Source organism: Nothobranchius furzeri, chromosome 10, assembly GCF_043380555.1.
Source record: "Nothobranchius furzeri strain GRZ-AD chromosome 10, NfurGRZ-RIMD1, whole genome shotgun sequence".
NCBI classification, from domain to species: domain Eukaryota; kingdom Metazoa; phylum Chordata; class Actinopteri; order Cyprinodontiformes; family Nothobranchiidae; genus Nothobranchius; species Nothobranchius furzeri.
In genome coordinates, this window is record NC_091750.1 from 27,292,201 (window position 1) to 27,314,700 (window position 22,500).

General features: G+C 47.5%; 1 protein-coding gene across 2 annotated transcripts in view; it reads right to left on the minus strand.

Annotated features, from left to right (window-relative positions):
- csf1rb (colony stimulating factor 1 receptor, b) overlaps window positions 1-22,500 on the minus strand; it is a 37,057-nt gene that overhangs the window by 12,100 nt on the left and 2,457 nt on the right. Inside the window, exons 2-16 of one of the 2 annotated variants that reach the window (XM_015962005.3) lie at window positions 14,674-14,946; window positions 14,286-14,579; window positions 12,101-12,237; window positions 11,864-12,026; window positions 11,395-11,752; window positions 9,261-9,376; window positions 9,079-9,184; window positions 8,781-8,944; window positions 8,321-8,427; window positions 7,185-7,311; window positions 6,950-7,054; window positions 6,743-6,853; window positions 5,812-5,965; window positions 406-479; window positions 242-330 (exon numbers count right to left, since the gene is read on the minus strand). In XM_015962005.3, coding sequence (XP_015817491.3) covers window positions 242-330; window positions 406-479; window positions 5,812-5,965; window positions 6,743-6,853; window positions 6,950-7,054; window positions 7,185-7,311; window positions 8,321-8,427; window positions 8,781-8,944; window positions 9,079-9,184; window positions 9,261-9,376; window positions 11,395-11,752; window positions 11,864-12,026; window positions 12,101-12,237; window positions 14,286-14,579; window positions 14,674-14,946 — 2,378 coding nt within the window. The remainder of the gene's footprint in view (window positions 1-241; window positions 331-405; window positions 480-5,811; window positions 5,966-6,742; window positions 6,854-6,949; window positions 7,055-7,184; window positions 7,312-8,320; window positions 8,428-8,780; window positions 8,945-9,078; window positions 9,185-9,260; window positions 9,377-11,394; window positions 11,753-11,863; window positions 12,027-12,100; window positions 12,238-14,285; window positions 14,580-14,673; window positions 14,947-22,500) is intronic. The other variant, XM_070555449.1, reaches the window with a different exon arrangement.

Below are 22,500 nucleotides of genomic sequence, written 5' to 3' on the forward strand. Positions count from 1 at the left end.
GAACAGAAAACGCTAGAATTACCCTGAATCGTCCTGACGTAAGGAGTGAGTCTGCTCTTCCTTTGGTAGTTGATCACAGAGCACAATGTTCTGAGACTCTTCAAAAAACAGCAAAATTACTCAAAAACACTGGCAGTCAGAGGCTTTCTGATCAGGAAACGGCTGGCAGTGAATGGGTTAGGGTTTAAGCTGCAGGTGGAGAGACCAGAGAGAGATTTCTTAACTATAATCGGGCCCTTACATTCCTGGAGGACAAGAAGTCCAGACCCTCAGCCACTTGGTAGGAAAACCTCATGAGGTCAAAGACAGACAACGTGTCGATGAGCTGACCTGAGAGACAGAAAGTGAGAAACAGGTAAGTTCAGGTTGGGTTTAGAGTGCATTCAGCATAACTCAAGGTCTAACCTGGGTCGGTGTGTCCTGGGCTCAGAGCCGGCTTCACCTCCTGGTAGTCTGACCAGCACGAGATCCCACTGTCACTACAGCACACATGATTGGACAGAAGTCAGCCAACAGCAGGAAAGTCCCCCTCCTACAGGTCTGGAGGAGCATCAGACTGTAGCTAACACATTCATGCCTATTTGGTCAAGAAGCAAAAAGGTAAGCAGGTGTGGAGGGAGGTCACCAAACCAGTGGCGTGGACCGGATCTGACGAAACCCTAAATGTTATTTCTACAGCACTCATCACAGACATAGAATCACAACGTGCTCCACATAGATTAAAACAAAACAAGCATAAAGTCATAAAATCATAATGATCTCAAAACAGAAATGGATTAACATCAGGAAAAATAAATTCATTAAATTACAGAATTTCATAAACAGATGAAAGACGATACAAATTTGAGTTAAAAATAAGAGATTAAAAGTTTTAGCTAAAAGCAGCTTTAAATAAAAAGGTCTTTAGCTGTTTTATAAAAGTGTCCAGACTGTCAACGCTGCGTAAGGATAAAGGAAGGTCATTCCAGAGTCGGGGTGCAAAGTCTGGAAGGAGAGATCAGCTCGACTTTTCTATCTGGTCTTTGGAGCTTCTAGAAGGTTCTGGTGGGTGGACCTGAGGGCTCGGGTTGGAGCATAAGGCTTTAACTGTTCAGTAGTATAGGGAGGAGCTTGACCATGTAGAGCCCTGAAAGTTCTAGTCAGGACTCTAAAATGAACTCTAAAGTTAACGGGTAACCAGTGCAGAGGCGTCAGAATAGGAGTGATGTGCGCTCTTCTGTTTGCTCCAGTTAGGAGCCTCGCTGAAGAGCTCTGGACCAACTGAAGGCGGTCAAGGGCTTTTGTGTTTAAACATGTGAAGAGTGTGTTACAGTAATCTAGACGGGAGGAGATAAAGGCATGGAGAACCATTTCAAGTTCATGTTTTGACACCAACCTTCGCAGTTTGGAGATATTTCTTAAGTTTGGGACCAATGTTTTTGAGTGGCCTTCAAGAAACATTGGTTGGTCAAAAACACCCAAATTCCTCAACTTTGTCTTGACGGCAGAGGATAAACGACCAAGTTTTAGACTAATCAGGGGAACCATGCTCTCAGGGGCAATGATCAGACATTCAGTCTTTTCAGAGTTTAATTGGAGGAAGTTATCTTCTAGCCAGCTGGTGATCGCTGATAGACAGTCTAGTAATTCAGACAGTTTGTAGAACTCAGAGTCCTTAAAGGAGCAGTACAGCTGAATGTCATCTGCATATAGGTGATAAGAGACATTATTAAAAGAATCAAGTATCTGTCCAAGAGGGTGTACGTACAGTAGAAACAACAGTGGACCCAAAACAGAGCCTTGGGGTACCCCACAGAACAGATCAGTAGAATCTGACATGATTTGGTTTATACAGACACTGTAACTTCTGTTAGAAAGGTACGATCTAAACCAGTCTAGAACAGTTCCAGAGATCCCCACCGAGTCACCAAGTCTGTTAATGAAGGTGCTGTGATCAACAGAGCCAAAAGCTGCAGAAAGATCTAACAGTACTGCAGCCATCATGATGTCACTGGAAACTTTAAGCAAAGCTGTTTCTGTTGAACGCTTTTTACCAAAACCAGACTGGAATTAATCAAACCTGTTGTGTAGTTCCAGAAAAGTAATCAGCTGATCTGCTAGAACCTTTTCCAATGTTTTGAAGATAAAGGGTAATTTAGAAATGGGTCTGTAATTTTTAGGCTGAGATGAGTCCAGACTTGGTTTTTTAAGGATTGGTTCAATAACTGCATGCTTGAAAACAGACGGTACAGAGCCAGATTGTCAGGATAAACTAATAAAATCTACAATGCATGGGCCAATTTGGTCAAACATCCTGATGAACAAGGTAGTAGGAATGAAATCAGCAGGGCATGAGGTTGGTTTCATGTGTTTCTGAATGAGGCAAATGTCCTGGAAATCTACAGGCAGTGGCGGTTCTACATGGAATTACTCCCCGGACGAGGCCCCCTTTGAGCCCCCCCCCCCCCCCACACACACACACACACACACAGTTATTCTCTTCTCCTGTTCCCACACTTAGCGGCAGCTCCGTGCTACAGACAGAAGTTTACTCAACAGCATAAAAATGAATCGTGCATGCAGATCCCCCCCCCCCCCCCCCCCCCCCCCCCCCGCCGGCTCACTCTTCTCGCGGATCGGAGGTGGTAGGCGTAATTTCAGCCGGCCAATCAGTCCGTAGTGCCGCCTCGGTCCCAGTCTGACCGCTGGGGTGAAGGTCTGAGAGAAAGAGTCGCCCCGGCACCACAAACACAAATCTGACCTGTGTGTGAAACCAAATTCCGGTGCCGTTTGATAACTCTTGGGGGCGTGCCGACGCTAATGTGTAAGCGCCAAACCTTCTCCTGTGGCTTAACCCGAGGCTTCACCTCCTTCTGTGGCTTCGCTCTATTACCGGAGTGAGAAAATGGGAGAGCATCACTCCAGTATTACATGCACTGCTGTGGCTTACAGTAAAGCATTGCATTAAAGTCAAGATTCTGGTATTTACATTCAAGTCACTAGCAGGGACTGCGCCGCCTCATCTATCATCACTGCTGCAGAAACACACACACCCTCAGGATCACTGCGCTCCACTGCCAACAACCAAATGGTTGATCCACGATCTAAACGTAAGAGTCGCGGAGATCGAGCTTTTAGTGCTTTTGCACCAAACTTGTGGAATGGCCTTCCACTGAAATTAAGACTCACAACTACACTTGAGGCTTTTAAAGCAAAATGAAAAATGCACTACAGACTCCCAGCACCCCGTTTGGCCTCTGATCTGATAGTTTAACTGATGTACCTGGCTTTTAGATTGTATCTATGATTTTATTGTTTTAGTTCTTAACATGAATTCATGTATAGTACTTTTTACTCCTTATGAAGTATCTTTTGCTATTTTAATGCTTGTTAATTTTACACTGCTGTGTTCAGCGCTTTAGGCTGCCTTGGTTTGCAGCAGGAAGGCTCTCTATAAATGAATGAATGAAATGAAGGCTTAGATTCAAGCCCTGTGGACTTTTCACGACTCCTCCTGAATAAAGGACTATTGTTTGTTGAACTCAAAACTCTCAGTGTCGTTCTGGGTTTCCTGCACGTACGGTCCAATCCTCTACTCACAGTGACATGTTCTGTACTATCAAACGAATGTTAAACAGATTTACTCCTTATACTAAACGAAACGAGCTTTCTAAGCATCACAGAAATGGGAGTGCCTGAGGCTCTTGGTAAATACCTAGACACATATCTCAGATCTGGTTGATCAAAGTTTATAAACTACCATTTCATTAAAAGTGAACTCACTTCCCATTTCTGCCAGTTCCACCAGAAGCCACCTGGGAAGTATCCTCTGACCAGTTGTGCGTATGCTGGGGGTGTCTATGATCTTCAGACACATCTAAAGCCCGCTCACTCGCTCTGAGAGACGGCTTCACCTGCAGACCGGAGCTCCAAGAGCTTCCACGGACCAGGGTGTGTAGACTAAATGCCTGTAAGGTGTGGCTTTTCTCCTAAGATTATAACTGAGGTGTTCTTAGTTAGCAACAAGGGCTTGCATGGGAAAAATCATTTTTTGTGTGTGCAAATGAACAAATCTTGTTAGTAGCCAATGGCCCGTGTTAGTGGGAGGATGTAGTAGTGTGGCGTCTCACTGGAGAATGTTGAATCTGAATGGAAACTAAAGGTTTTCTGACAAATGTGGCGGATTGTCCTCATTTACGCTGAGCTCTGTACTTATGTATCACGCTTGTACAACATAATAATATCGTCCCTAAACTTTTATTGTTGAAGGTGAGAATCATTTTGTTAGGGCAGGGATTCCCAAAGTGTGGCGCGCGCACCCCCGGGGGTGCACGAGCTGCCGCTAGGGGGTGCATGAGGTGAAAAGTGTAATGGCTGCGGAGCTCAGAGAAGTCTGTCGTATGTCACCATTAGCGTAGAAACTCGTTTGTGGGTGGGCCTAAGAAAACGTAAGTGGGCCCAATAAATGTAATTGAAAACAAGTATATTTTTGTGTGTGTGTCCTCCACATGTGCCCTAGCTTCATAATAATAATGTGCCGAGCTTCAGCGCTCTGGCCTGCGCACGCCGATTTGTTTCGTATTTGATCATTTTTAACGGTGTTGGAGGAATCTGAAGGTGGTGAGTCATTCTGGCAGATAACACCCTGTCTCATGCACGTGTTCTGACATTCAGAGTGCATCTGTCAGAGGTCAGACGCGTTCCAGCGGAACCACGGCTCACGGGTGCACAAGTGAGCACATCTGGGCTGGGCAGAAGTTTAAATAGCGCCAATAACGAGACGCGGTGACTTAAACGCTGCAAGTTGTGAAGCGCGTTCCATCCGCGAGCCGCATCACCAAGCAGAAAGCGAATGCGTCAAGCATAAACCAAGCTTCATGGAGCTGTGCCACGCGCGCGCGCGCACACACACACACACAGATTCAATAAGCGCGCACACTGCGCAAACTCCGGCGAGCCGTCAGACTGAAGACAGAAATGAGCGCTTCCTGCTTCCTGTGATAAAAACTTTTAAGAGGTTTTATAACATTTTTCATTCCAGGTCAAATTAAGATATTAGCTTCTATTTTGGGATGACGTATTAAAGTCGGGTCCGCTCCAGCCAGTGACTCCAAACCTGACTACAACTCATGTTACTGCAGCATTTGTTATTCCAGTCCGCGTGGCAGCGGATCGCAGATTCAGCCACACCATAAAACAGCAATAAGTCGGTCTGAGGTAAAAGTGAACCTCATGGCTACATCTTGTCCCCTATAGACATTTGATTACGCACAAGTAGGTGACCAGCTCAGGTTTACGCAGAGCAGAAGGAAGGAGAGCGCTCTGGCCGCACAGGTTAAACGTTCCTACTTTAAGAAAACTGTTAAATTGCATTGTTTATGTGCTACCTGGGCACTCTAAATATTTATTTTAAAATTAAATCAAAGGAAATTGTAATGGTATCGAATGTTTATTAATTACTATTTAAAAAAATGAAAGTGATGAGGAAAAAGGTCGATCTTTTTTTTTAACCCTGCCTGTTTAGCTTGACGTCTATATCCATATATATATATATATATATATATATATATAGCCACACCCTGATGTGGGGGCTGGGGGGTGGCGTCGACATGGTCGGGACATAGAAGGGGGTGCGCGGCTAAATAAGTTTGGGAACCGCTGTGTTAGGGCATAAAAAATAACCACCCCAGATGATGCTGGGATGACTTACAGAAACCAGTCCTGAGCACAGGTGAATGATACAACTGAGTCAAAGGTAGACAGGAGCTGAGCCAGTAACCGGATGAATTGTCCCACAAGTCTCATCGTGTAAAAACGACGGTGAAGTCTAACCTGCGCAGTCGGGGGGGCTGCACCGCTATGTTCTTATAGCAGGCGTCGTCCTCTTCCACACTCATCATGGACACCATGAAGTCCTGAGCATGAGCCCGCAGAAAGTTCAGCAGGTCGCCATGACTACAGTATTCAGTGATCATTAGCATGGGGCCTGTCAACATGGGAGAGATTGTTTGAAGGTTTAAAGCAACATCAGCAACATGAATCTTTTGTTAAGCTAGCCAAAACTCAAAGCTAATCCCGCCATAAACTGCAGCTCCTCCAGAATGCTGCAGCACGTGTCATCAGTCACCAGGTCTTCATCTTCTCATCACATCACCCCCATCCTGCAACAGCTTCATTGGCTCCCCATTAAACAAATAATCAGCTTCAAAATTCTGCTCATCACATTCAAAGCTGTCCATAACCTGGCTCCACCCCACACACCTGATCTCATTCTCATCGCTCCTGTCCACGCTCTTCCTCTTCTGCTCCTCGACTCTCAGCTCCCCCCGCTTGCCTCGTCACTACGGGGAGTAGAGCATTCAGCCGCTCTGCTCCCCACCTATTCTCTCCCCCCGATCTTCATACCACTCACTCTCTCCCACTTTTTAAATCAAAACTCAAAAGCCACCTCTTCACTCAGGCTTTTACCACCTAGTTTTAAACACACTGTTTTACATGTTAGCATCTTAGTGTCTTTACATATTTCTGTACTGTTTATCTTGTTTATTTATTTATTTTTTCCCATCGTTGTAAAGTGTCCTTGGGGATCATGAAAGGTGCTAAAATGTATTATTAGAATTAAACTGGTTCAGATTATCTCTGAAATTTAAAGACACGTGATTCAGGATGCTGGTTCAATCCAGTTCAAACCGACATGATGAGATTGGAACGGACTAGCTCAGACACAGCAAAAAACTTCTCCTGTGAATAAATTCTTGCTTACCTCCTTGAGTGCATGCTCCCAATAAGTTCACTATGTTGTCATGGTAACCAAGATGGCTGAGGATTTTCATTTCTGACATTAGCGCGTCCCGTTCCTCTGAGTGAGCTCGTGCTATTGATGGACACATGAAGATCCTGTTGTCTCTCTGTGGGAGGGGTGGGTGATGATGATGATGATGATGAAGATGAGGGAGGTTAGCTTACTCACGTTTCAACATCTTGACCGCCACTCTGGTGGCTTTGTCTTCCGTTCCCAGACCATATGCTGTTGCTTCAACAACCTTCCCAAAGGCCCCGGAACCCAAAACTGCACCTGACAGACGAAGAGTCGCACATAGCATAACTGGAAAAGAAAGCTGAGGAAGAGGAGGAGGTTTCCATGGTAACTGCATTAATGCTGTATTGACAGCCTCTGAATATGAGGAAGAGCGATAACTTTATACCTAGTCTGAGTTTGTCACGAGGAAACTCCCACTTCTGGTTGTACAGCAGCTGGGTGGGGTCAACGAAGGTGTAGTTGTTCCCATCAGTGCTCTCGATAATCTTCCACCGAATCTCAAACTTCGGTTTCTAAATGATAGAGGATAAGTGACCCACATTTGTAAAGCACCTTTCTGAGTCAGAGGACTCAAATAGAAGAGATAAAAAACTCACTTTCCCACAACCCCTCTTTTTCAGACTCCACCCCCATTTGTTGTCCAGGAAGTAAAATGAAGCTTTCACGCTCATGTAAAAGGCCACGGCGCCCGACTACGATCACAGCGGTCTGAGGCTCCACTTGTCATTTAACAGTCCCGGTCCATATTATTGGCCATTCCCATCTGTACCGGGTCGGCCCGGGCCGGGTAGGCCCAGTCGGCCCCAGCCTGGCCCGGTTGATTCCACACATCCTTGTCTTAAGCCCATGTGGGCTGATTCTACCCACCAATCAGAGGCTTGCTCTAATGGAAGGTGTGAATTTGCTGTCAGCAGTGGGTGTGTTGGTCCTGGTCGGCCTGAAGCAGACCCCCTCGAGAAGAGGGCTGAGAATGAGCCTTGGTTGGCCCGGAAAAATACCAGGCCACCCAGATATGTAAACAACCTACGCTACCCGGCCCGGGCCGACCCGGTACAGATGGGAATGGCCCATTAGATCTCCACAGGCCAACAGCATGACCACAGCCTCACACGAGGAATATCCCGGTCCAAGCAGCCCTTCTCAGCTTCTTGGGCTAGCCAAGTTAGCTAGTAGCTACTCTGGTCATTTGTTCCAACCCTGTTCCAAACGTAACAGCCCCACCCTCGGCTCAACCTCTTTTTCCATTTTTGGATTTTCTGGGTGTAATAGGACCAGTGACATGGACAAAATGGCGGTGGTGGGAACCTCCCATTTGGGCACAAACATTTTTTTAAATTAACTGCCGCCATCTTTGTAGTTTTTATGCATCACAGCTCTTGTCCTAAGTCTGCCCAATGACTCTCTACAAACATAGAGTGCTGTAATTGTTGTCAACCCGCTGACGCTACAACGGGGCTTGGCTAGACCGACCTGCAGAGCAGAATCTTGACTCAGCGGATGGTTTAGATTAGCTAAACTCACCTGTCTGCATCTGTAGAAGACAACCAATAGAAGTAGGAAAAGGATGGCTGCAGCACTCAGAGCGCCGATCAGAGCTGGTGTGAAGACGGTAGAGACTCTGGCGGAACCTGACAGCAGAAATGTTTGGTTCTTTTCCAACAGATTACAGTTCATGGATTAACACTGAAACCAGTCCTTACATTATTTCCCCATAAATCTTAATCCCCACTTATTCTTGTTTATGTGTTAATCATAACCCCACAGTGAGCCTAATATATCAGTAGTAACCTCACTAATCATGGTGTTCCTGGACGGTGGCTCTGGAGAAGCAGGGCTGAACAACCATCTTCTAGATTAACCGAGATCTCATCATTAATCCTAATCCTAACAATCCTAATCTCCATATTAATCTTAAAAATCACATTAAACCTAACCTTTACACCAAAACAATCCCCACTGGCACCTTTTTCTTGACACTTACGATGAACAAACACTTCACGAATTTCTCCCACCAGGTTGTACGCCACGCACACGAATATGACATCCTCATCAGCTGACAGCGGGAGGTGCATCTTCACCTCCTCCACCCCTTCCTGTGAGGTCATACTAGTGTGAGACACCTGGTGGGTGGAGGTGTTTTCACACCTGCAGGGTAAATGAAAATATTTTTTCACATTTACAGTTTGAAGGAACAACCAGAAATGTCGTCTGTTTGGACACATCAGCAGAAAAAACACAACCGGGGGGGGGGGGGGGGGGGGGAACAGAAGGTCACTTACCTGTCCATGCTGGTGCAGGTCAGCCAGTAGACTGTGGGTGGGGGGTGTCCAGAGCTGCTGCAGGTCAGAGACTCGTTCTGCTGAGAGACTGCAGCAGTTGGAGAACCTGCAGTGTTCAAAGTTAAAAGTTTCCTTTTGAAACAGAAGAAATCAGTGAAAAACAGGTAACTGAAGACACTTACGGTAGATTCGGAGGTCCACATCTTGTGACCCGTTAAAGAACCAGTTGGAAAAATAAAAAGAGTATTGACCTCTGTCCTGGTGTCGCACACGCCGCAGGAGCAGGCTGGCCTTTGACCTTTGACATCAAAACACCACAAAATACACCCTCGTCAGCAGTGTTGGGCTAGTTACTATGAAAAAGTAATTAGTTATATTTACTAATTACTTCAAGAAAGATAACTGAGTTAGTTACTGAGTTACAAGTAAATGTTACCAATTACTATCTTTGCATTACTTTTTAAAGGAAATGTTGTATCCACACCTAATGGATCTCACTACATTTACCATAAAGTACAAAAATACTTAAATACGGTAAATAGCCTGTATTTCATATAATGCCTTCTAGAGTCCTGGACCCCCCACCCCCCCCCACCCACCCAGCTGCTTTACAGCACAATCAGCCATTCACACATTCACACCGTGGTGGTGATGAGCTATGATATAGCTACAGCTGCCCTGGGGCGCCCTGACGGAGGCGAGTCTGCCACACACAGGAGCCACTGGTCCCTCCGACAACCATGAGCAGGCATGGGGGGTTAAGCGTCTTGCCCAAGGACACAACGGCAGATGCAGACTGAGTGGGGCTCGAACCTGCAACCTTCCGATTATGGGGCGAGCACTTAACTCCTGTTCCACCATCGCCCCACCAAATATAAATAACTAAACAGACTAAATTGGGTCCAGACCATCCATCCATTTTCATCCGCTTATCCAGAGTCGGGTCGCGGGGGCAACAGCCTAAGGCGAGAGGCCCAGACTTCCCTCTCCCCAGCCACTTGGGCCAGCTCCTCCGGGGTAATCCCAAGGCGTTCCCTGGCCATGTCATGGTCTCTATGGAAACTTTCAGAGAATCCACAAATAGAGGCTTTCAGATGGTTTTGCTACTGACAGATGTTTGGGAGTTTAGAAAAGAAGCAGATGAGACGGCGTGTCCGACAATTTGATGATGAGCGGAGCGTGTCAGTAACGATAAAAAGACAGAGTCCCCAATGATGTAAACAGATGTGAACGATCATGTGTTATTAATAATGTTTTGTTGCGCAACCTTGAGACGCAGCGGGCGCACCAACGATCAGCGCTCTACGTCCTCTCCGCTCAACAGAATCCCGCTACGCTGAGAGTCCATGAATAATGCAATATAAGCAGATTTCCCTGACAGATATCTAGCCCCCGTAACTGGCGCGGGGAGGAAAGCTTGGTGGGCCACCAGGCTAATGAGCACTGGGGGAAACCCTGCCAAGATCATCAGCACTCGTCTATCTTAATGCTGTTGAAACATGTAAACCAAAAAGCATTAAATCCACTGCTACCTTTCTGATCTGAGCGCAGTAACGTATGCTGTACCGTCACTCTGCCCTGCCTCCTCCTCCTTGCTGCCTGCCGGCTGTGATCACAAGAAGCAACAACAGAGTAGTTCCCGCTGCTTCTTTGGGAAACAGCACAAACAAACAAATAAATAAATAAATAAATAAATAAAATAGACTTGGGATCTTGTAGGCGTGGCTCTGGGGTTTCAGCCGTGGCAGGCCGCCACGGCAACGCCTCTGTAAGGCAAACACTGGGCTGTACTGCAGAGATGCCTGTTTATGCTTTAGGATGCTGGGCCACTGGCAATGAACCTGAGATCCGTGGACTCAGTGGTCTCCTTTAAACTCACCTGTTCAGGCTTTGGTGGGATCTTCATCACAACCATTTCCTTGTTCTGCTCTAGTTCTGCCTTAGCCAGGTTCCACAGATTTCCCTCTTTGCTTTTCATTTTCTCTCCCTTTCCTTACATTTTTTTATCACTATTTAACTTAGATTCTCATTTTAAACAGATTTCTAATCATGTTTTGTTTTTGTGAAGCGCCATGTGAGTTTATCTTCAAAGGCGCTCTAGAAAAGATTGTCTTCTTTCTTTCTTTCCATCTTGAGCCTGCTATCACCAATTGAAACCAGCCACAACCAGACGCTGCAGCATCCTGGTAACCTCCATGAAGACGTATCCAGAGGAGCCCTCATTAGGGTAGTACAGGTGGCCCTGTTGGTTAGCTTTGGGTTTTATCATGGTGGTGTGAAGACTTTGTGGCCAGCAGTGGTCATCAGTGATCTTACCTGCAGCCATTAGTGGAGAAGCTTTCCTGGAACACGGTGGTGTTGTTGTTCATATGTGTCGGTGTCCTCCAGTGTTGTCGTCTTATTGGAGGATATGCCTCCATAACAAAGGTCAGCGTGACGTCTTCACCTTCGTACACCTCCACCTTGCTGTAGCCACTAATGTTAGCACTGCCAATGCTACGCACTTGTGTTGTGTTGGTGCTAACGCTAGCTATCAAATGTCCCTTTTCTCTGAGGGAACTGCTGCTGTTAAACGCTACCGTTTTCCAGTCCTCCAGTGGCATGCAGCTGGAGTTGGTATCCTGCAAGGTGTCACCTGTCTGCAGGTACGAGCAGATTCTCAAATAAGCGTGATCTGGGAGGGAGGAGGAGGAAGAAGATGATTAGACCCAGGTTCAGAGAAACATTTGGACTCGTGTCCCTTTATTGTGTCATCGTTCAATTTAGTGAGAGATTCTTTACCGACCTAACACTCTCAGGTGTGCTCTCACCACTGACACCCCAGCTTCATTCACAGCAGTGCAGGTGTACAGTCCAGTGTGTCTCTGTGTGACTGACAGCACAGTCAGAGTGCTGTTGATGAACAAGTGCTTGTTGTCATAGAGACGGGTAGCGGTGACATTCACATCCTAATACAAAACAACGCAACAGTCAGACAGACCACTCCAGTAACTTACAAGACGGGTGGTGGTTGGACACCTACCTGAATGTGTGGGTGTGTCCAGGAGATGTTGACAAAGTGGGAGGGATTACTGGCCTGACAGGTGACATCAAACAGCTCTCCCTCCAAACGAATAAAGTCAGCCTGACTGATGTACAAGGTGGGGGGGTGACGCAGTTCTGCAGAGAGGGAGAGGGGGGAGGGGGGGTGTAGTTTAATCTACCAACTATACCCCTTATCCAGGAGCTCCAGCTATAGATCTATGTCCAGCAGACTGGTGCCTATTCCAGACAGGGGGGGTGCTCTTAGACTACAGTAGAACTAGAGGCAGATCCTTCAGATTCTCCATCTCCTCTCTGAAGCAACTTTAGGTCACGTGACTTCCGGGGTCAAACAAGCACTTCCAGTAAGGCGATGGCGAATGGAGGTGAGCACAAGTGGGCGTTTTGCTGCAGCCAGGTCCTCTAGTCATGTCCTGATATTCAGACATGTTTACTTTTGCCAGTCAGTCCTGGATCCATCTTAGGTGTGTTCTTGCTGTGTCTTTCTAAATCCATGCTTTCGTTCTTTTTTAAACACAGAAACAGTTTTGTTTACCTGTTTGTAGCTACAGTTTCGCCGACGGCTGCCGGCTTCTTCAGGCTGAAGCTGATGGTGGCGCGTCACTTCCTTCTCCGTTTATCTGCGGGCAGCAGAGGACGTTGTCGCCCTCTGCTGGCCGCTCTCCCCTCTCCGACGATGCAGTCCCATGCGTGGTCCAGCGTGTAAACTCCGTCGTCCCTGTTCATGGTCCCACATCCACGTCTCCTTATCTCTATTGCTTCCTTGATCCATCTTTTGTATTTTTGTTGTTCGGTGGTTATGATCCGTGTGCAATATTGACGACACGGGCAACATAAAATTCACATATGAGTTAGAAACAGAAGGCAGCATAGCATTTATGGATATGAAAATCACCAGGCAGACCGACGGGACCCTAAACATAAACACATACAGGAAACCAACACACACAGACCAATATCTATTATGGACATCAGAACACCCCACCATACACAAAATGTCAGTAATCAGAACATTATATCACCGAACAAACATGATAACAGAAAAAAGAGACCGTAAACAAGAGGACAAACACATACAACACGCTTTAAAGACCTGTGCATACCCGACATGGGCAATAAACAAAGGAAAACAACAAACAAAAACAGAAAGCAAAGAACAACCCAAAAAAAGAACCAGAAACCCAGAAAGACAAGAACCAAAACCAGTGATAACCCTACCATACATCAGAGGCATAACGGAAAAAATAAGAGCAACAATGAAAAAACACAACATAAACACACCAACAAAGCCATACACAACAGTTAGAAACAGACTAGTACACCCAAAAGACAAAATACCAGCTGGACTTAAATGTGGAGTCATCTACGAAATCCCATGCAAACTCTGCAATAAAACATACATAGGAGAAACCGGACGCCAACTCAATACACGGACAATAGAACACAGAAAGGAGTGCGAGAAAGAGGCAAATCGTAAACACACAAGAGCAGCAAAAGAAGAAGCAATAAAAAAGTCAGCCGTAACAGATCATTGCTTAAGAGAAAACCATATAATGGACTGGGACAACACACGGATCATAACCACCGAACAACAAAAATACAAAAGATGGATCAAGGAAGCTATCGAGATAAGGAGACGTGGATGTGGGACCATGAACAGGGACGACGGAGTTTACACGCTGGACCACGCATGGGACTGCATCGTCGGAGAGGGGAGAGCGGGCAGTAGAGGGCGACAACGTCCTCTGCTACCCGCAGATAAACGGAGAAGGAAGTGACGCGCCACCATCAGCGTCAGCCTGAAGAAGCCGGCAGCCGTCGGCGAAACTGTAGCTACAAACAGGTAAACAAAACTGTTTCTGTGTTTAAAAAAGAACGAAAGCATGGAGTCCTGGATCCAGTTTGGATTCAGCTGAACATTTTGTCCTCTTTGATGAGATTCTCTTTCCACTGGCTGCTGTTTGGAATGGGGGTGGGGTTTCCCTAAATGGGATTTCATAATGAATCTAATTCTGGGAACTTTGTAGTATTTCCTGCAACCATCGAGCCTGAATCTGGACCTCGTGTGCTCAGAGTTATGCGCTTTTTACACAAATGATGATAAACTAAAATAAACTCAACTGAATTAAACCAGAAAGTCTCTTCAAGCGAGACAGGTGTCTTACTGGGAAGAACAAGCAGGTCTACAGGTTTGGATCTGAACTCCTGGCCATCTCTCCATCCTGAACAGTGGTACCGTCCTTCATAGGACGTCCTCAGATGATGGATCAGGACTCCTTTTTGAGGGTCAAAGGTGACATTCATTCCAGGAGGTAGGCCACTGTTCCTGTCCTGTGGTTGAAGAGTGACATTAGTGACCGACGGGTCAGTCAGAAGACACATAAACAGGAAGTTGTCTCCTTCTTTGAGGCTGGGGATTCTGCGAGGGGTGACAAACACAGAGGAGGGGTCGGCCGGATCTGTCAGAGGAACAAGACGGAGGGTCAAAGGTTTTTTATCTAACTAGTAAGTTGTGTGCAGTAACCTTGCTGTCATTATGGATGGTTACCTTACCTGTGATGTACAGGTGGATCCAGGTGTTCAGGTGTTCCAGGCTCTGGTTTGCGTAACTGCAGCGGTATGTCCCAGTGTGCCTGGGCTCTGCCTTCATCACTTTTAGTGAGTCCTGTTTCTTGAGGAACCTCACCAGAAATGCAGTGCTGGACCAGTGCGCTGTTCCGTTCCCATGGCAACTGAGCTGAAAGCTGGATCCAGCCATCAGAACCACCTCGGTTTGGTTAGGTTGAAATTCTGAGTTCAAGCTAAGCGCCGGAGGACCGGGAGGTTCTGAAAGAGCAGACAGGAAATATTTCAGCACAACAAAATGAACCAATAATCAACAATACAATGATTCCAAATGTGGCCGGGTGGAGAAACGAGGACCCGGGTGGAGAAACGAGGAGCCGGGTGGAGAAACGAGGAGCCGGGTGGAGAAACGAGGACCCGGGTGGAGAAACGAGGAGCCGGGTGGAGAAACGAGGAGCCGGTGGAGCAATGAGGAGCCGGGTGGAGAAACGAGGACCCGGGTGGAGAAACGAGGAGCCGGGTGGAGAAACGAGGACCCGGGTGGAGAAACGAGGATCCGGGTGGAGAAATGAGGAGCCGGGTGGAGAAACGAGGACCCGGGTGGAGAAACGAGGATCCGGGTGGAGAAATGAGGATCCGGGTGGAGAAACGAGGATCCGGGTGGAGAAACGAGGACCCGGGTGGAGAAACGAGGATCCGGGTGGAGAAATGAGGATCCGGGTGGAGAAACGAGGATCCGGGTGGAGAAACGAGGAGCCTGTGGAGAAATGAGGAGCCGGGTGGAGAAACGAGGACCCGGGTGGAGAAACGAGGAGCCGGGTGGAGAAACGAGGACCCGGGTGGAGAAACGAGGATCCGGGTGGAGAAATGAGGAGCCGGGTGGAGAAACGAGGACCCGGGTGGAGAAACGAGGACCCGGGTGGAGAAACGAGGATCCGGGTGGAGAAACGAGGATCCGGGTGGAGAAACGAGGACCCGGGTGGAGAAACGAGGATCCGGGTGGAGAAATGAGGATCCGGGTGGAGAAACGAGGACCCGGGTGGAGAAACGAGGAGCCTGTGGAGAAATGAGGAGCCGGGTGGAGAAACGAGGACCCGGGTGGAGAAACGAGGAGCCGGGTGGAGAAACGAGGAGCTGGGTGGAGAAACGAGGATCCGGGTGGAGAAACGAGGAGCCGGGTGGAGAAACGAGGACCCGGGTGGGATGCAATCCCCAGACTCCCGAGTGAGGGTCACCCGTGCTGGCCAGTCAGCTAAAGGGACATCCTTGTGGCCAAGTAGCCAGGACACACGATCAATCAGGACACCGCGACAGGTCACTCACCCTGTCACATAGAGGCACCAAAACCTCTTAACACTGAATGCATCACTCACTTATCTGGGTTTCCTGGGGCAGATGGCTACGTAAAAACCAGAGTTCACCGGTAAACCAGTTCTTCCTGGTTTACCTGCTGAACATAAACACCATAGCAGGTGTGCATTCACAATGAATTACACCAGAACTGCAGCAAAGATTCAAAACAAACTTTATTTTAAACCAATAAAGCAAAATCGAGTGTTGGATCAATTTTTGTTCAGATCATTAAAAGATGTTTCAACCATCAGAGGACTGAACGCTCAGAAACAGTTAATCAAACCATAATCAATTATCTAAATCAGAGTTTTCAGCTTCAGGATCAAACCATCTGATTGGCTGCTTGATGGAAGCTGGAAGATCTCAATGGACACAAGGCTTCTTGTTGATGTCCTGCAGCTGGGTGGCAATACGAGACGTCTGCAGCAGCAAAGCCTGATGGTTTTCCACCAGCAGGCTCTGGTGTCGAGCCAGATTCTGCAGGTCCTGGATTTGCTGTGATCCCTGAGGAGACCAGAGCCAAATATTACTTCAATCAGGTAGAGTTTATCACCTTCAGTAGCGGTAAGGTTAGATCTAATCAGACCAGTTTGGTTCACCTAGCCCACCTGAGAGCAGCTTCCTCACATCAATCTATTTCAAATGTCTGATCCAAGCAGCAGATCAGTGGAAGGAGCATTTCTCCTCCACACAGAGAGTTGGTGGATTGGTCCCAGCTTACCCCACCCACCATATGTCAAAGTGTGCTGCCCTATTATCATTTTAAAAGAATCGACTGGAACAGAACCAGTGGTTAACTGGACTAGAGCCAAAGCTAACTGGCATACATTAAACAGGACTCACCTGAGTTTCCAGAAGTCTCAGCTGTTGGACCACCTGGACCTGATGTTTGGCACTCTCCTCCTGGATCCGGACCAGTTGGGTCAGCAGATTCAGAATCGTCGCTCTCCACTCAACCTCTTCTTTCACATCATCGAGCAGCTGAGCCTGCTGGGGGGCTGAGTTTGGAGCAGCAGGACTGACCCCTATCTGGTCTGGAGACTGAGGTGCACCCATCACCATGGCAAAGGGTTGTTGTTCATGTAGATCACCTGTAGTGAACACGACTGATGTCAAAATGACACCTAAAGGACCCTGGTTCCATCTCTGTTGAGGAGTTTCCATGGGCGTGTAACCCATCAGAGATGTGGACAATGTGTCACCCACAATTTTCAGGTGATATCCTCCGCCCTGTACCAGGTGATATGCCCCGCCTTGTACCAGGTGATATGCCCCGCCCTGTACCAGGTGATATGCCCCGCCCTGTACCAGGTGATATGCCCCGCCCTGTACCAGGTGATATACCCCGCCCTGTATAAGGTGATATACCCCACCCAGTACCAGGTGATATGCCCCGCCCTGTACGAGGTGATATACCCCACCCTGTACCAGGTGATATGCCCCGCCCTGTACCAGGTGATATGCCCCGCCCTGTACCAGGTGATATACCCCGCCCTGTATAAGGTGATATACCCCACCCAGTACCAGGTGATATGCCCCGCCCTGTACGAGGTGATATGCCCCGCCCTGTACCAGGTGAAATGCCCCGCCCTGTACCAGGTGATATGCCCCGCCCTGTACCAGGTGATATGCCCCGCCCTGTACCAGGTGATATGCCCCGCCCTGTTCCAGGTGATATGCCCCGCCCTGTACCAGGTGATATGCCCCGCCCTGTACCAGGTGATATGCCCCGCCCTGTACCAGGTGATATGCCCCGCCCTGTTCCAGGTGATATGCCCCGCCCTGTACCAGGTGATATGCCCCGCCCTGTACCAGGTGATATGCCCCGCCCTGTACCAGGTGATATGCCCCGCCCTGTACCAGGTGATATGCCCCGCCCTGTACCAGGTGATATGCCCTGCCCTGTGCCAGGTGATATACCCCACCCTGTACCAGGTGATATGCCCCACCCTGTACCAGGTGACATACCCCGCCCTGTACCAGGTGATATACCCCACCCTGTACCAGGTGATATGCCCCGCCCTGTGCCGGGTGATATGCCCTGCCCTGTGCCAGGTGATATGCCCCGCCCTGTACCAGGTGATATACCCCACCCTGTACCAGGTGATATGCCCCACCCTGTACCAGGTGATATACCCCACCCTGTACCAGGTGATATACCCCACCCTGTACCAGGTGATATACCCCACCCTGTACCAGGTGATATACCCCACCCTGTACCAGGTGATATGCCCTGCCCTGTACCAGGTGATATACCCCACCCTGTACCAGGTGATATACCCCACCCTGTACCAGGTGATATACCCCACCCTGTACCAGGTGACATACCCCGCCCTGTGCCAGGTTATAAACCCCGCCCTGTACCAGGTGATATACCCCACCCTGTGCCAGGTTATAAACCCCGCCCTGTACCAGGTGATATGCCCCGCCCTGTGCCAGGTTATAAACCCCGCCCTGTACCAGGTGATATGCCCCGCCCTGTGCCAGGTTATAAACCCCGCCCTGTACCAGGTGATATACCCCACCCTGTGCCAGGTTATAAACCCCGCCCTGTACCAGGTGATATGCCCCGCCCTGTGCCAGGTTATAAACCCCGCCCTGTACCAGGTGATATGCCCCGCCCTGTGCCAGGTTATAAACCCCGCCCTGTACCAGGTGATATACCCCACCCTGTGCCAGGTTATAAACCACTTACTGACTTACTGATGGAGCTACAATGCAGACGCTCTGTGACTAAGTTATTGAAGTCTTCCTGCAGAGAGGAGGAAGGTTTTCATCTATAAATATTTAGAAACGTTGGTGAGTGTCGTTGTTTTATTTACACATAAAACCTAATCAACTCATTCACTGTCGTTGACAACTAAAGTCGTCATTTTCAATCCAACTGTTCACTACCAAGTCGTCATTTGCATTTTTTTTACTCTGTGGGCATCGAAACGAACCCCCGCACCATGAGAACAAACATGTCAGCTCTAAAGCCGATCTTCATCCGCATACGTCACACGTCACATGATCAGGAAGCAGAACATCCATGTGCTAGGAGATCGTTTTGGGCCGCTGCTGTAAAAAAAGTGAGGTGCGAACCCGAAAAGCTTCTGCCGATCACAATTCAACAACGGATTATGAAAGAACGGATAACGCTCGAAACGCGTGGATTCTTCCTGATGTAAGAGGTGAGTCTCGCTTTGTTTTGGTTGTTTTGGCGTCGACATCATCCTAGCGCACAACGTTCTGAGACTCTTGAAAAACAGTAAAAACGGTGAGAAACGCTGGCAGTGAAAGAGTTAATGAATACATTTTTAGCTGTTGATGATGAACTTCAGCTGGAGCGGTGCAGTTGCACCTGTAGTGTACAGGGTTGGAACTGTCTTAACGGGGTTTCTTATTGTCACAATGGTATTCCCTCTCAATACACACAACTCCCTTCTCATTAGGCCAATTTCATTATTAGCTAACTGAACAAACATCCATGCGTAATCTTTAAATCATGCACCGTCTCCCTCACGCCCCTCCTCTCTATGAACAATCAGCTGCTGCACGATGATAGCATACCATACCAACTTTATTTATAATGCACATTTAAAAACGGCATGGCAGCCGACCAAAGTGCTGTACAGGTAAAAAGCAAAATGTATGCAAGATATGGTTTCAGCTTATCATGCCACTCTTGAACCAGAGACAGCATCAGAAGAGTCTTGCCTGGACCAAAGACAAAAAGGACTGGACTGCTGCTGACTGGTCCAAAGGGATTTTCTCTGATGAAAGTAAATACTGCATTTCCTTTGGAAATCAAGGTCCCAGAATCTGGAGGAAGAGAGGAGAGGCACAGAATCCACGTTCCTTGAGATCCAGAGTGAAGTTTTCACAGTCAGTGTCATGGCATCTGCTGGTGTTGGTCCATTTTGTTTTCCGAGGTCCAAGGTCAACGCAGCCATCTACCAGGAAGTTTTAGCGCACTTTATGCTTCCTGCTGCTGACCAACTTTATGGTGATGCAGATTTCATTTTCCTACAGTGCCAAAGCTACCCGTACCTGCTTTAACTACCATGGTATCCCTGTTGTTGGTGAGCCAGCAAACTGGCCTGGCCTTGACCCCATAGAACATCTATGGCTATTGTGAAGAGGAGGATGTAATCGGATTCAGATTCAGAATCAGACTCAAACTCAGAATCAGACTCAGAGATCACATGGTAAAAAGTTCAAAAGTTAGATTTTTTATGAAATGGAACTTTTTCTAAAACAGTTCAATGAGCGTCCCTTTCTGCGAGCTGCAGCCAGGTCTTCTACACTAAGGACCGACTCTGATGGGATGGGCAGGGCTGACTCTGGTGCACCTCCCCCTTCGTGGTTCTTAGTGATGGAACTCCGGCTCCTTTAAAAGAACCGGTTCTTACGGCTCGACTCACTAAAACGAACTGGCTCTTTTGGGTCTAAACGGCTTTTTTTGTTTTTTAAATGAATTTGTCACCAGAAATGATGTAAAATGTGTGTGAAACTACTGACCAACCTACAAACTTACATTACATCAATGCTTTATCATTTAAAGCGAGACTGGGCAGTTTGGGCTTGTTTTCTGCACCTCTAGTGTCCCCTCCGCCTCCTGCTATGTGAGTTTACACCTGTACCTGGTTTAACAAAAGGTCTTTAACCGGCTATTGATGCCCCTTAAGGGTTTACAGCCGGTTAACCGGAAACCAGACCCCCCCCCCCATACCCGACCCCCCCCCCCCCCCCCCACACACACACACACACACACACATTGGGCAGTTAACAAAGGAAAGCAACAAGTAGCAACAAAAGAAGAGAAGAACAAAAACCATTGATAACCCTTCTACACATCATGGATTTTAATGGAAGGAGGATGAATGCATGCCAGCCCAACCTTCCCTCCAACATGACTGAGACATTAGACTGTTTTCCCATCATTCCACTGGAGAATTCCTACTTTACCCCCACATGTTGCACCTTTAACACAGGATGAAACAAATGCTGTAAGTAATGTGGATTCTGTGTTCCTGCCTTGTTCTTTACTTGTTACCCTTTCTGGATCAGGTCTGTGTCCTGGACCAGTTTCTCCAGTTCTGTGGAGAGAAAGTCCTGCAGGTTGGAGGTTTTCAAGTTGGGGATCCAAGTAATGAAACCTTGGTGAGCCAGGAAACACATTTTCTACCAGAAACCACAAACACACACACTTAAACACACACTCATCCATGTGTGTGTCAGCATGTGAGGCCCTCTGTCCCACTTCCTTGTTTTACTTCTTCTTTGGTTTGGACTCTGTGGGAGCAACGGAGGAACTGATAACCACAAAGATCTGCTTACATCCCCTCCAGAACTCTCTTCTAGTATTTATAGGACATCTGGAGCAACAGAACACACTCAGTGACCCAAACCCAGGTTTCAGGAGAAGACTTTCAGTACGGCAGCAGGAACTCAGGGGCGTTTTCTATCAAGAACAGAAACTCAGGAACGAACTCACAACAAGAGCATGGGTGGAGCTCTTTGGGGGAACAGGTGGGGGATGTGACAACCCCCTAGACCAGGGGTGTCAAATATACGGCCTGCAAGTGGGTTAAATCCGGCCCACGGGATGGTTGTGTAAACTTTATTTTCATACTTTACAGTGTAGAGTGAAAATAAACTTATTGTGAGCAAGTTTCATCTGTAATGAGTATAAATGCAACAAAGCTGCGCTCAAGGCTCACACAAGAACTTGAGTCACATCCTGAAGTTGGCCGCCACTCAGGATGTGACTTCTGATGTTGATGTGCTGGTGAAAACTAAAAGATGTAAAGTAAAATGAGTCAAATATACTTTAAGTGCTGCATGAAACTGATCTAGCCATGTGATCTGTAAGCTCTTTGAATTGCTAAGGAATGTTTTTTTTATTTATTGATTTTTTAGTTTTTTTAATTTTCAAGTACACTTCAGGTGTTGTACTTGTACTATTTTGGATACACTGTCCTCAGGCTCCAGCCTTGTTTTATATTGATTGTATTAAAACAAAGATGCTCCGGGCTGCGCTGGCGTTACCGGGCCCTCCGACCTCACGAGCCGGCAAGGCGGGGCTTGTCCAGGGACACAACAGCAGCATCGTCTGGTCAGAGCCGGGACTGAACCTACAACCTTCTGATTACTGGACAACCCGCTCTACCTTCTGAGCTCCTGCTGCCCTAAACACCCATCAACAATCAATAAAGAGAAGAAGAAGAGAAACAACATAATTACCAATAACAGCCACAACAGCATCAACAACTACACCAGAAAACTCCTGAAGAAGCATTGAAGGGGCCTGCCAGCTGGGCCACAAGACAGCAGGGTGCAGGAGAACCGTGTTAAAGGATCCTGCTGTGAACATTAGGAACCAGACAGAAAGGTGGTCTTATGGAATGAATGCATTCACTAAGGTTTACAGGGAATTTAAACTTTTACCAAACTTGTACTGAAGGACTAATAATAACC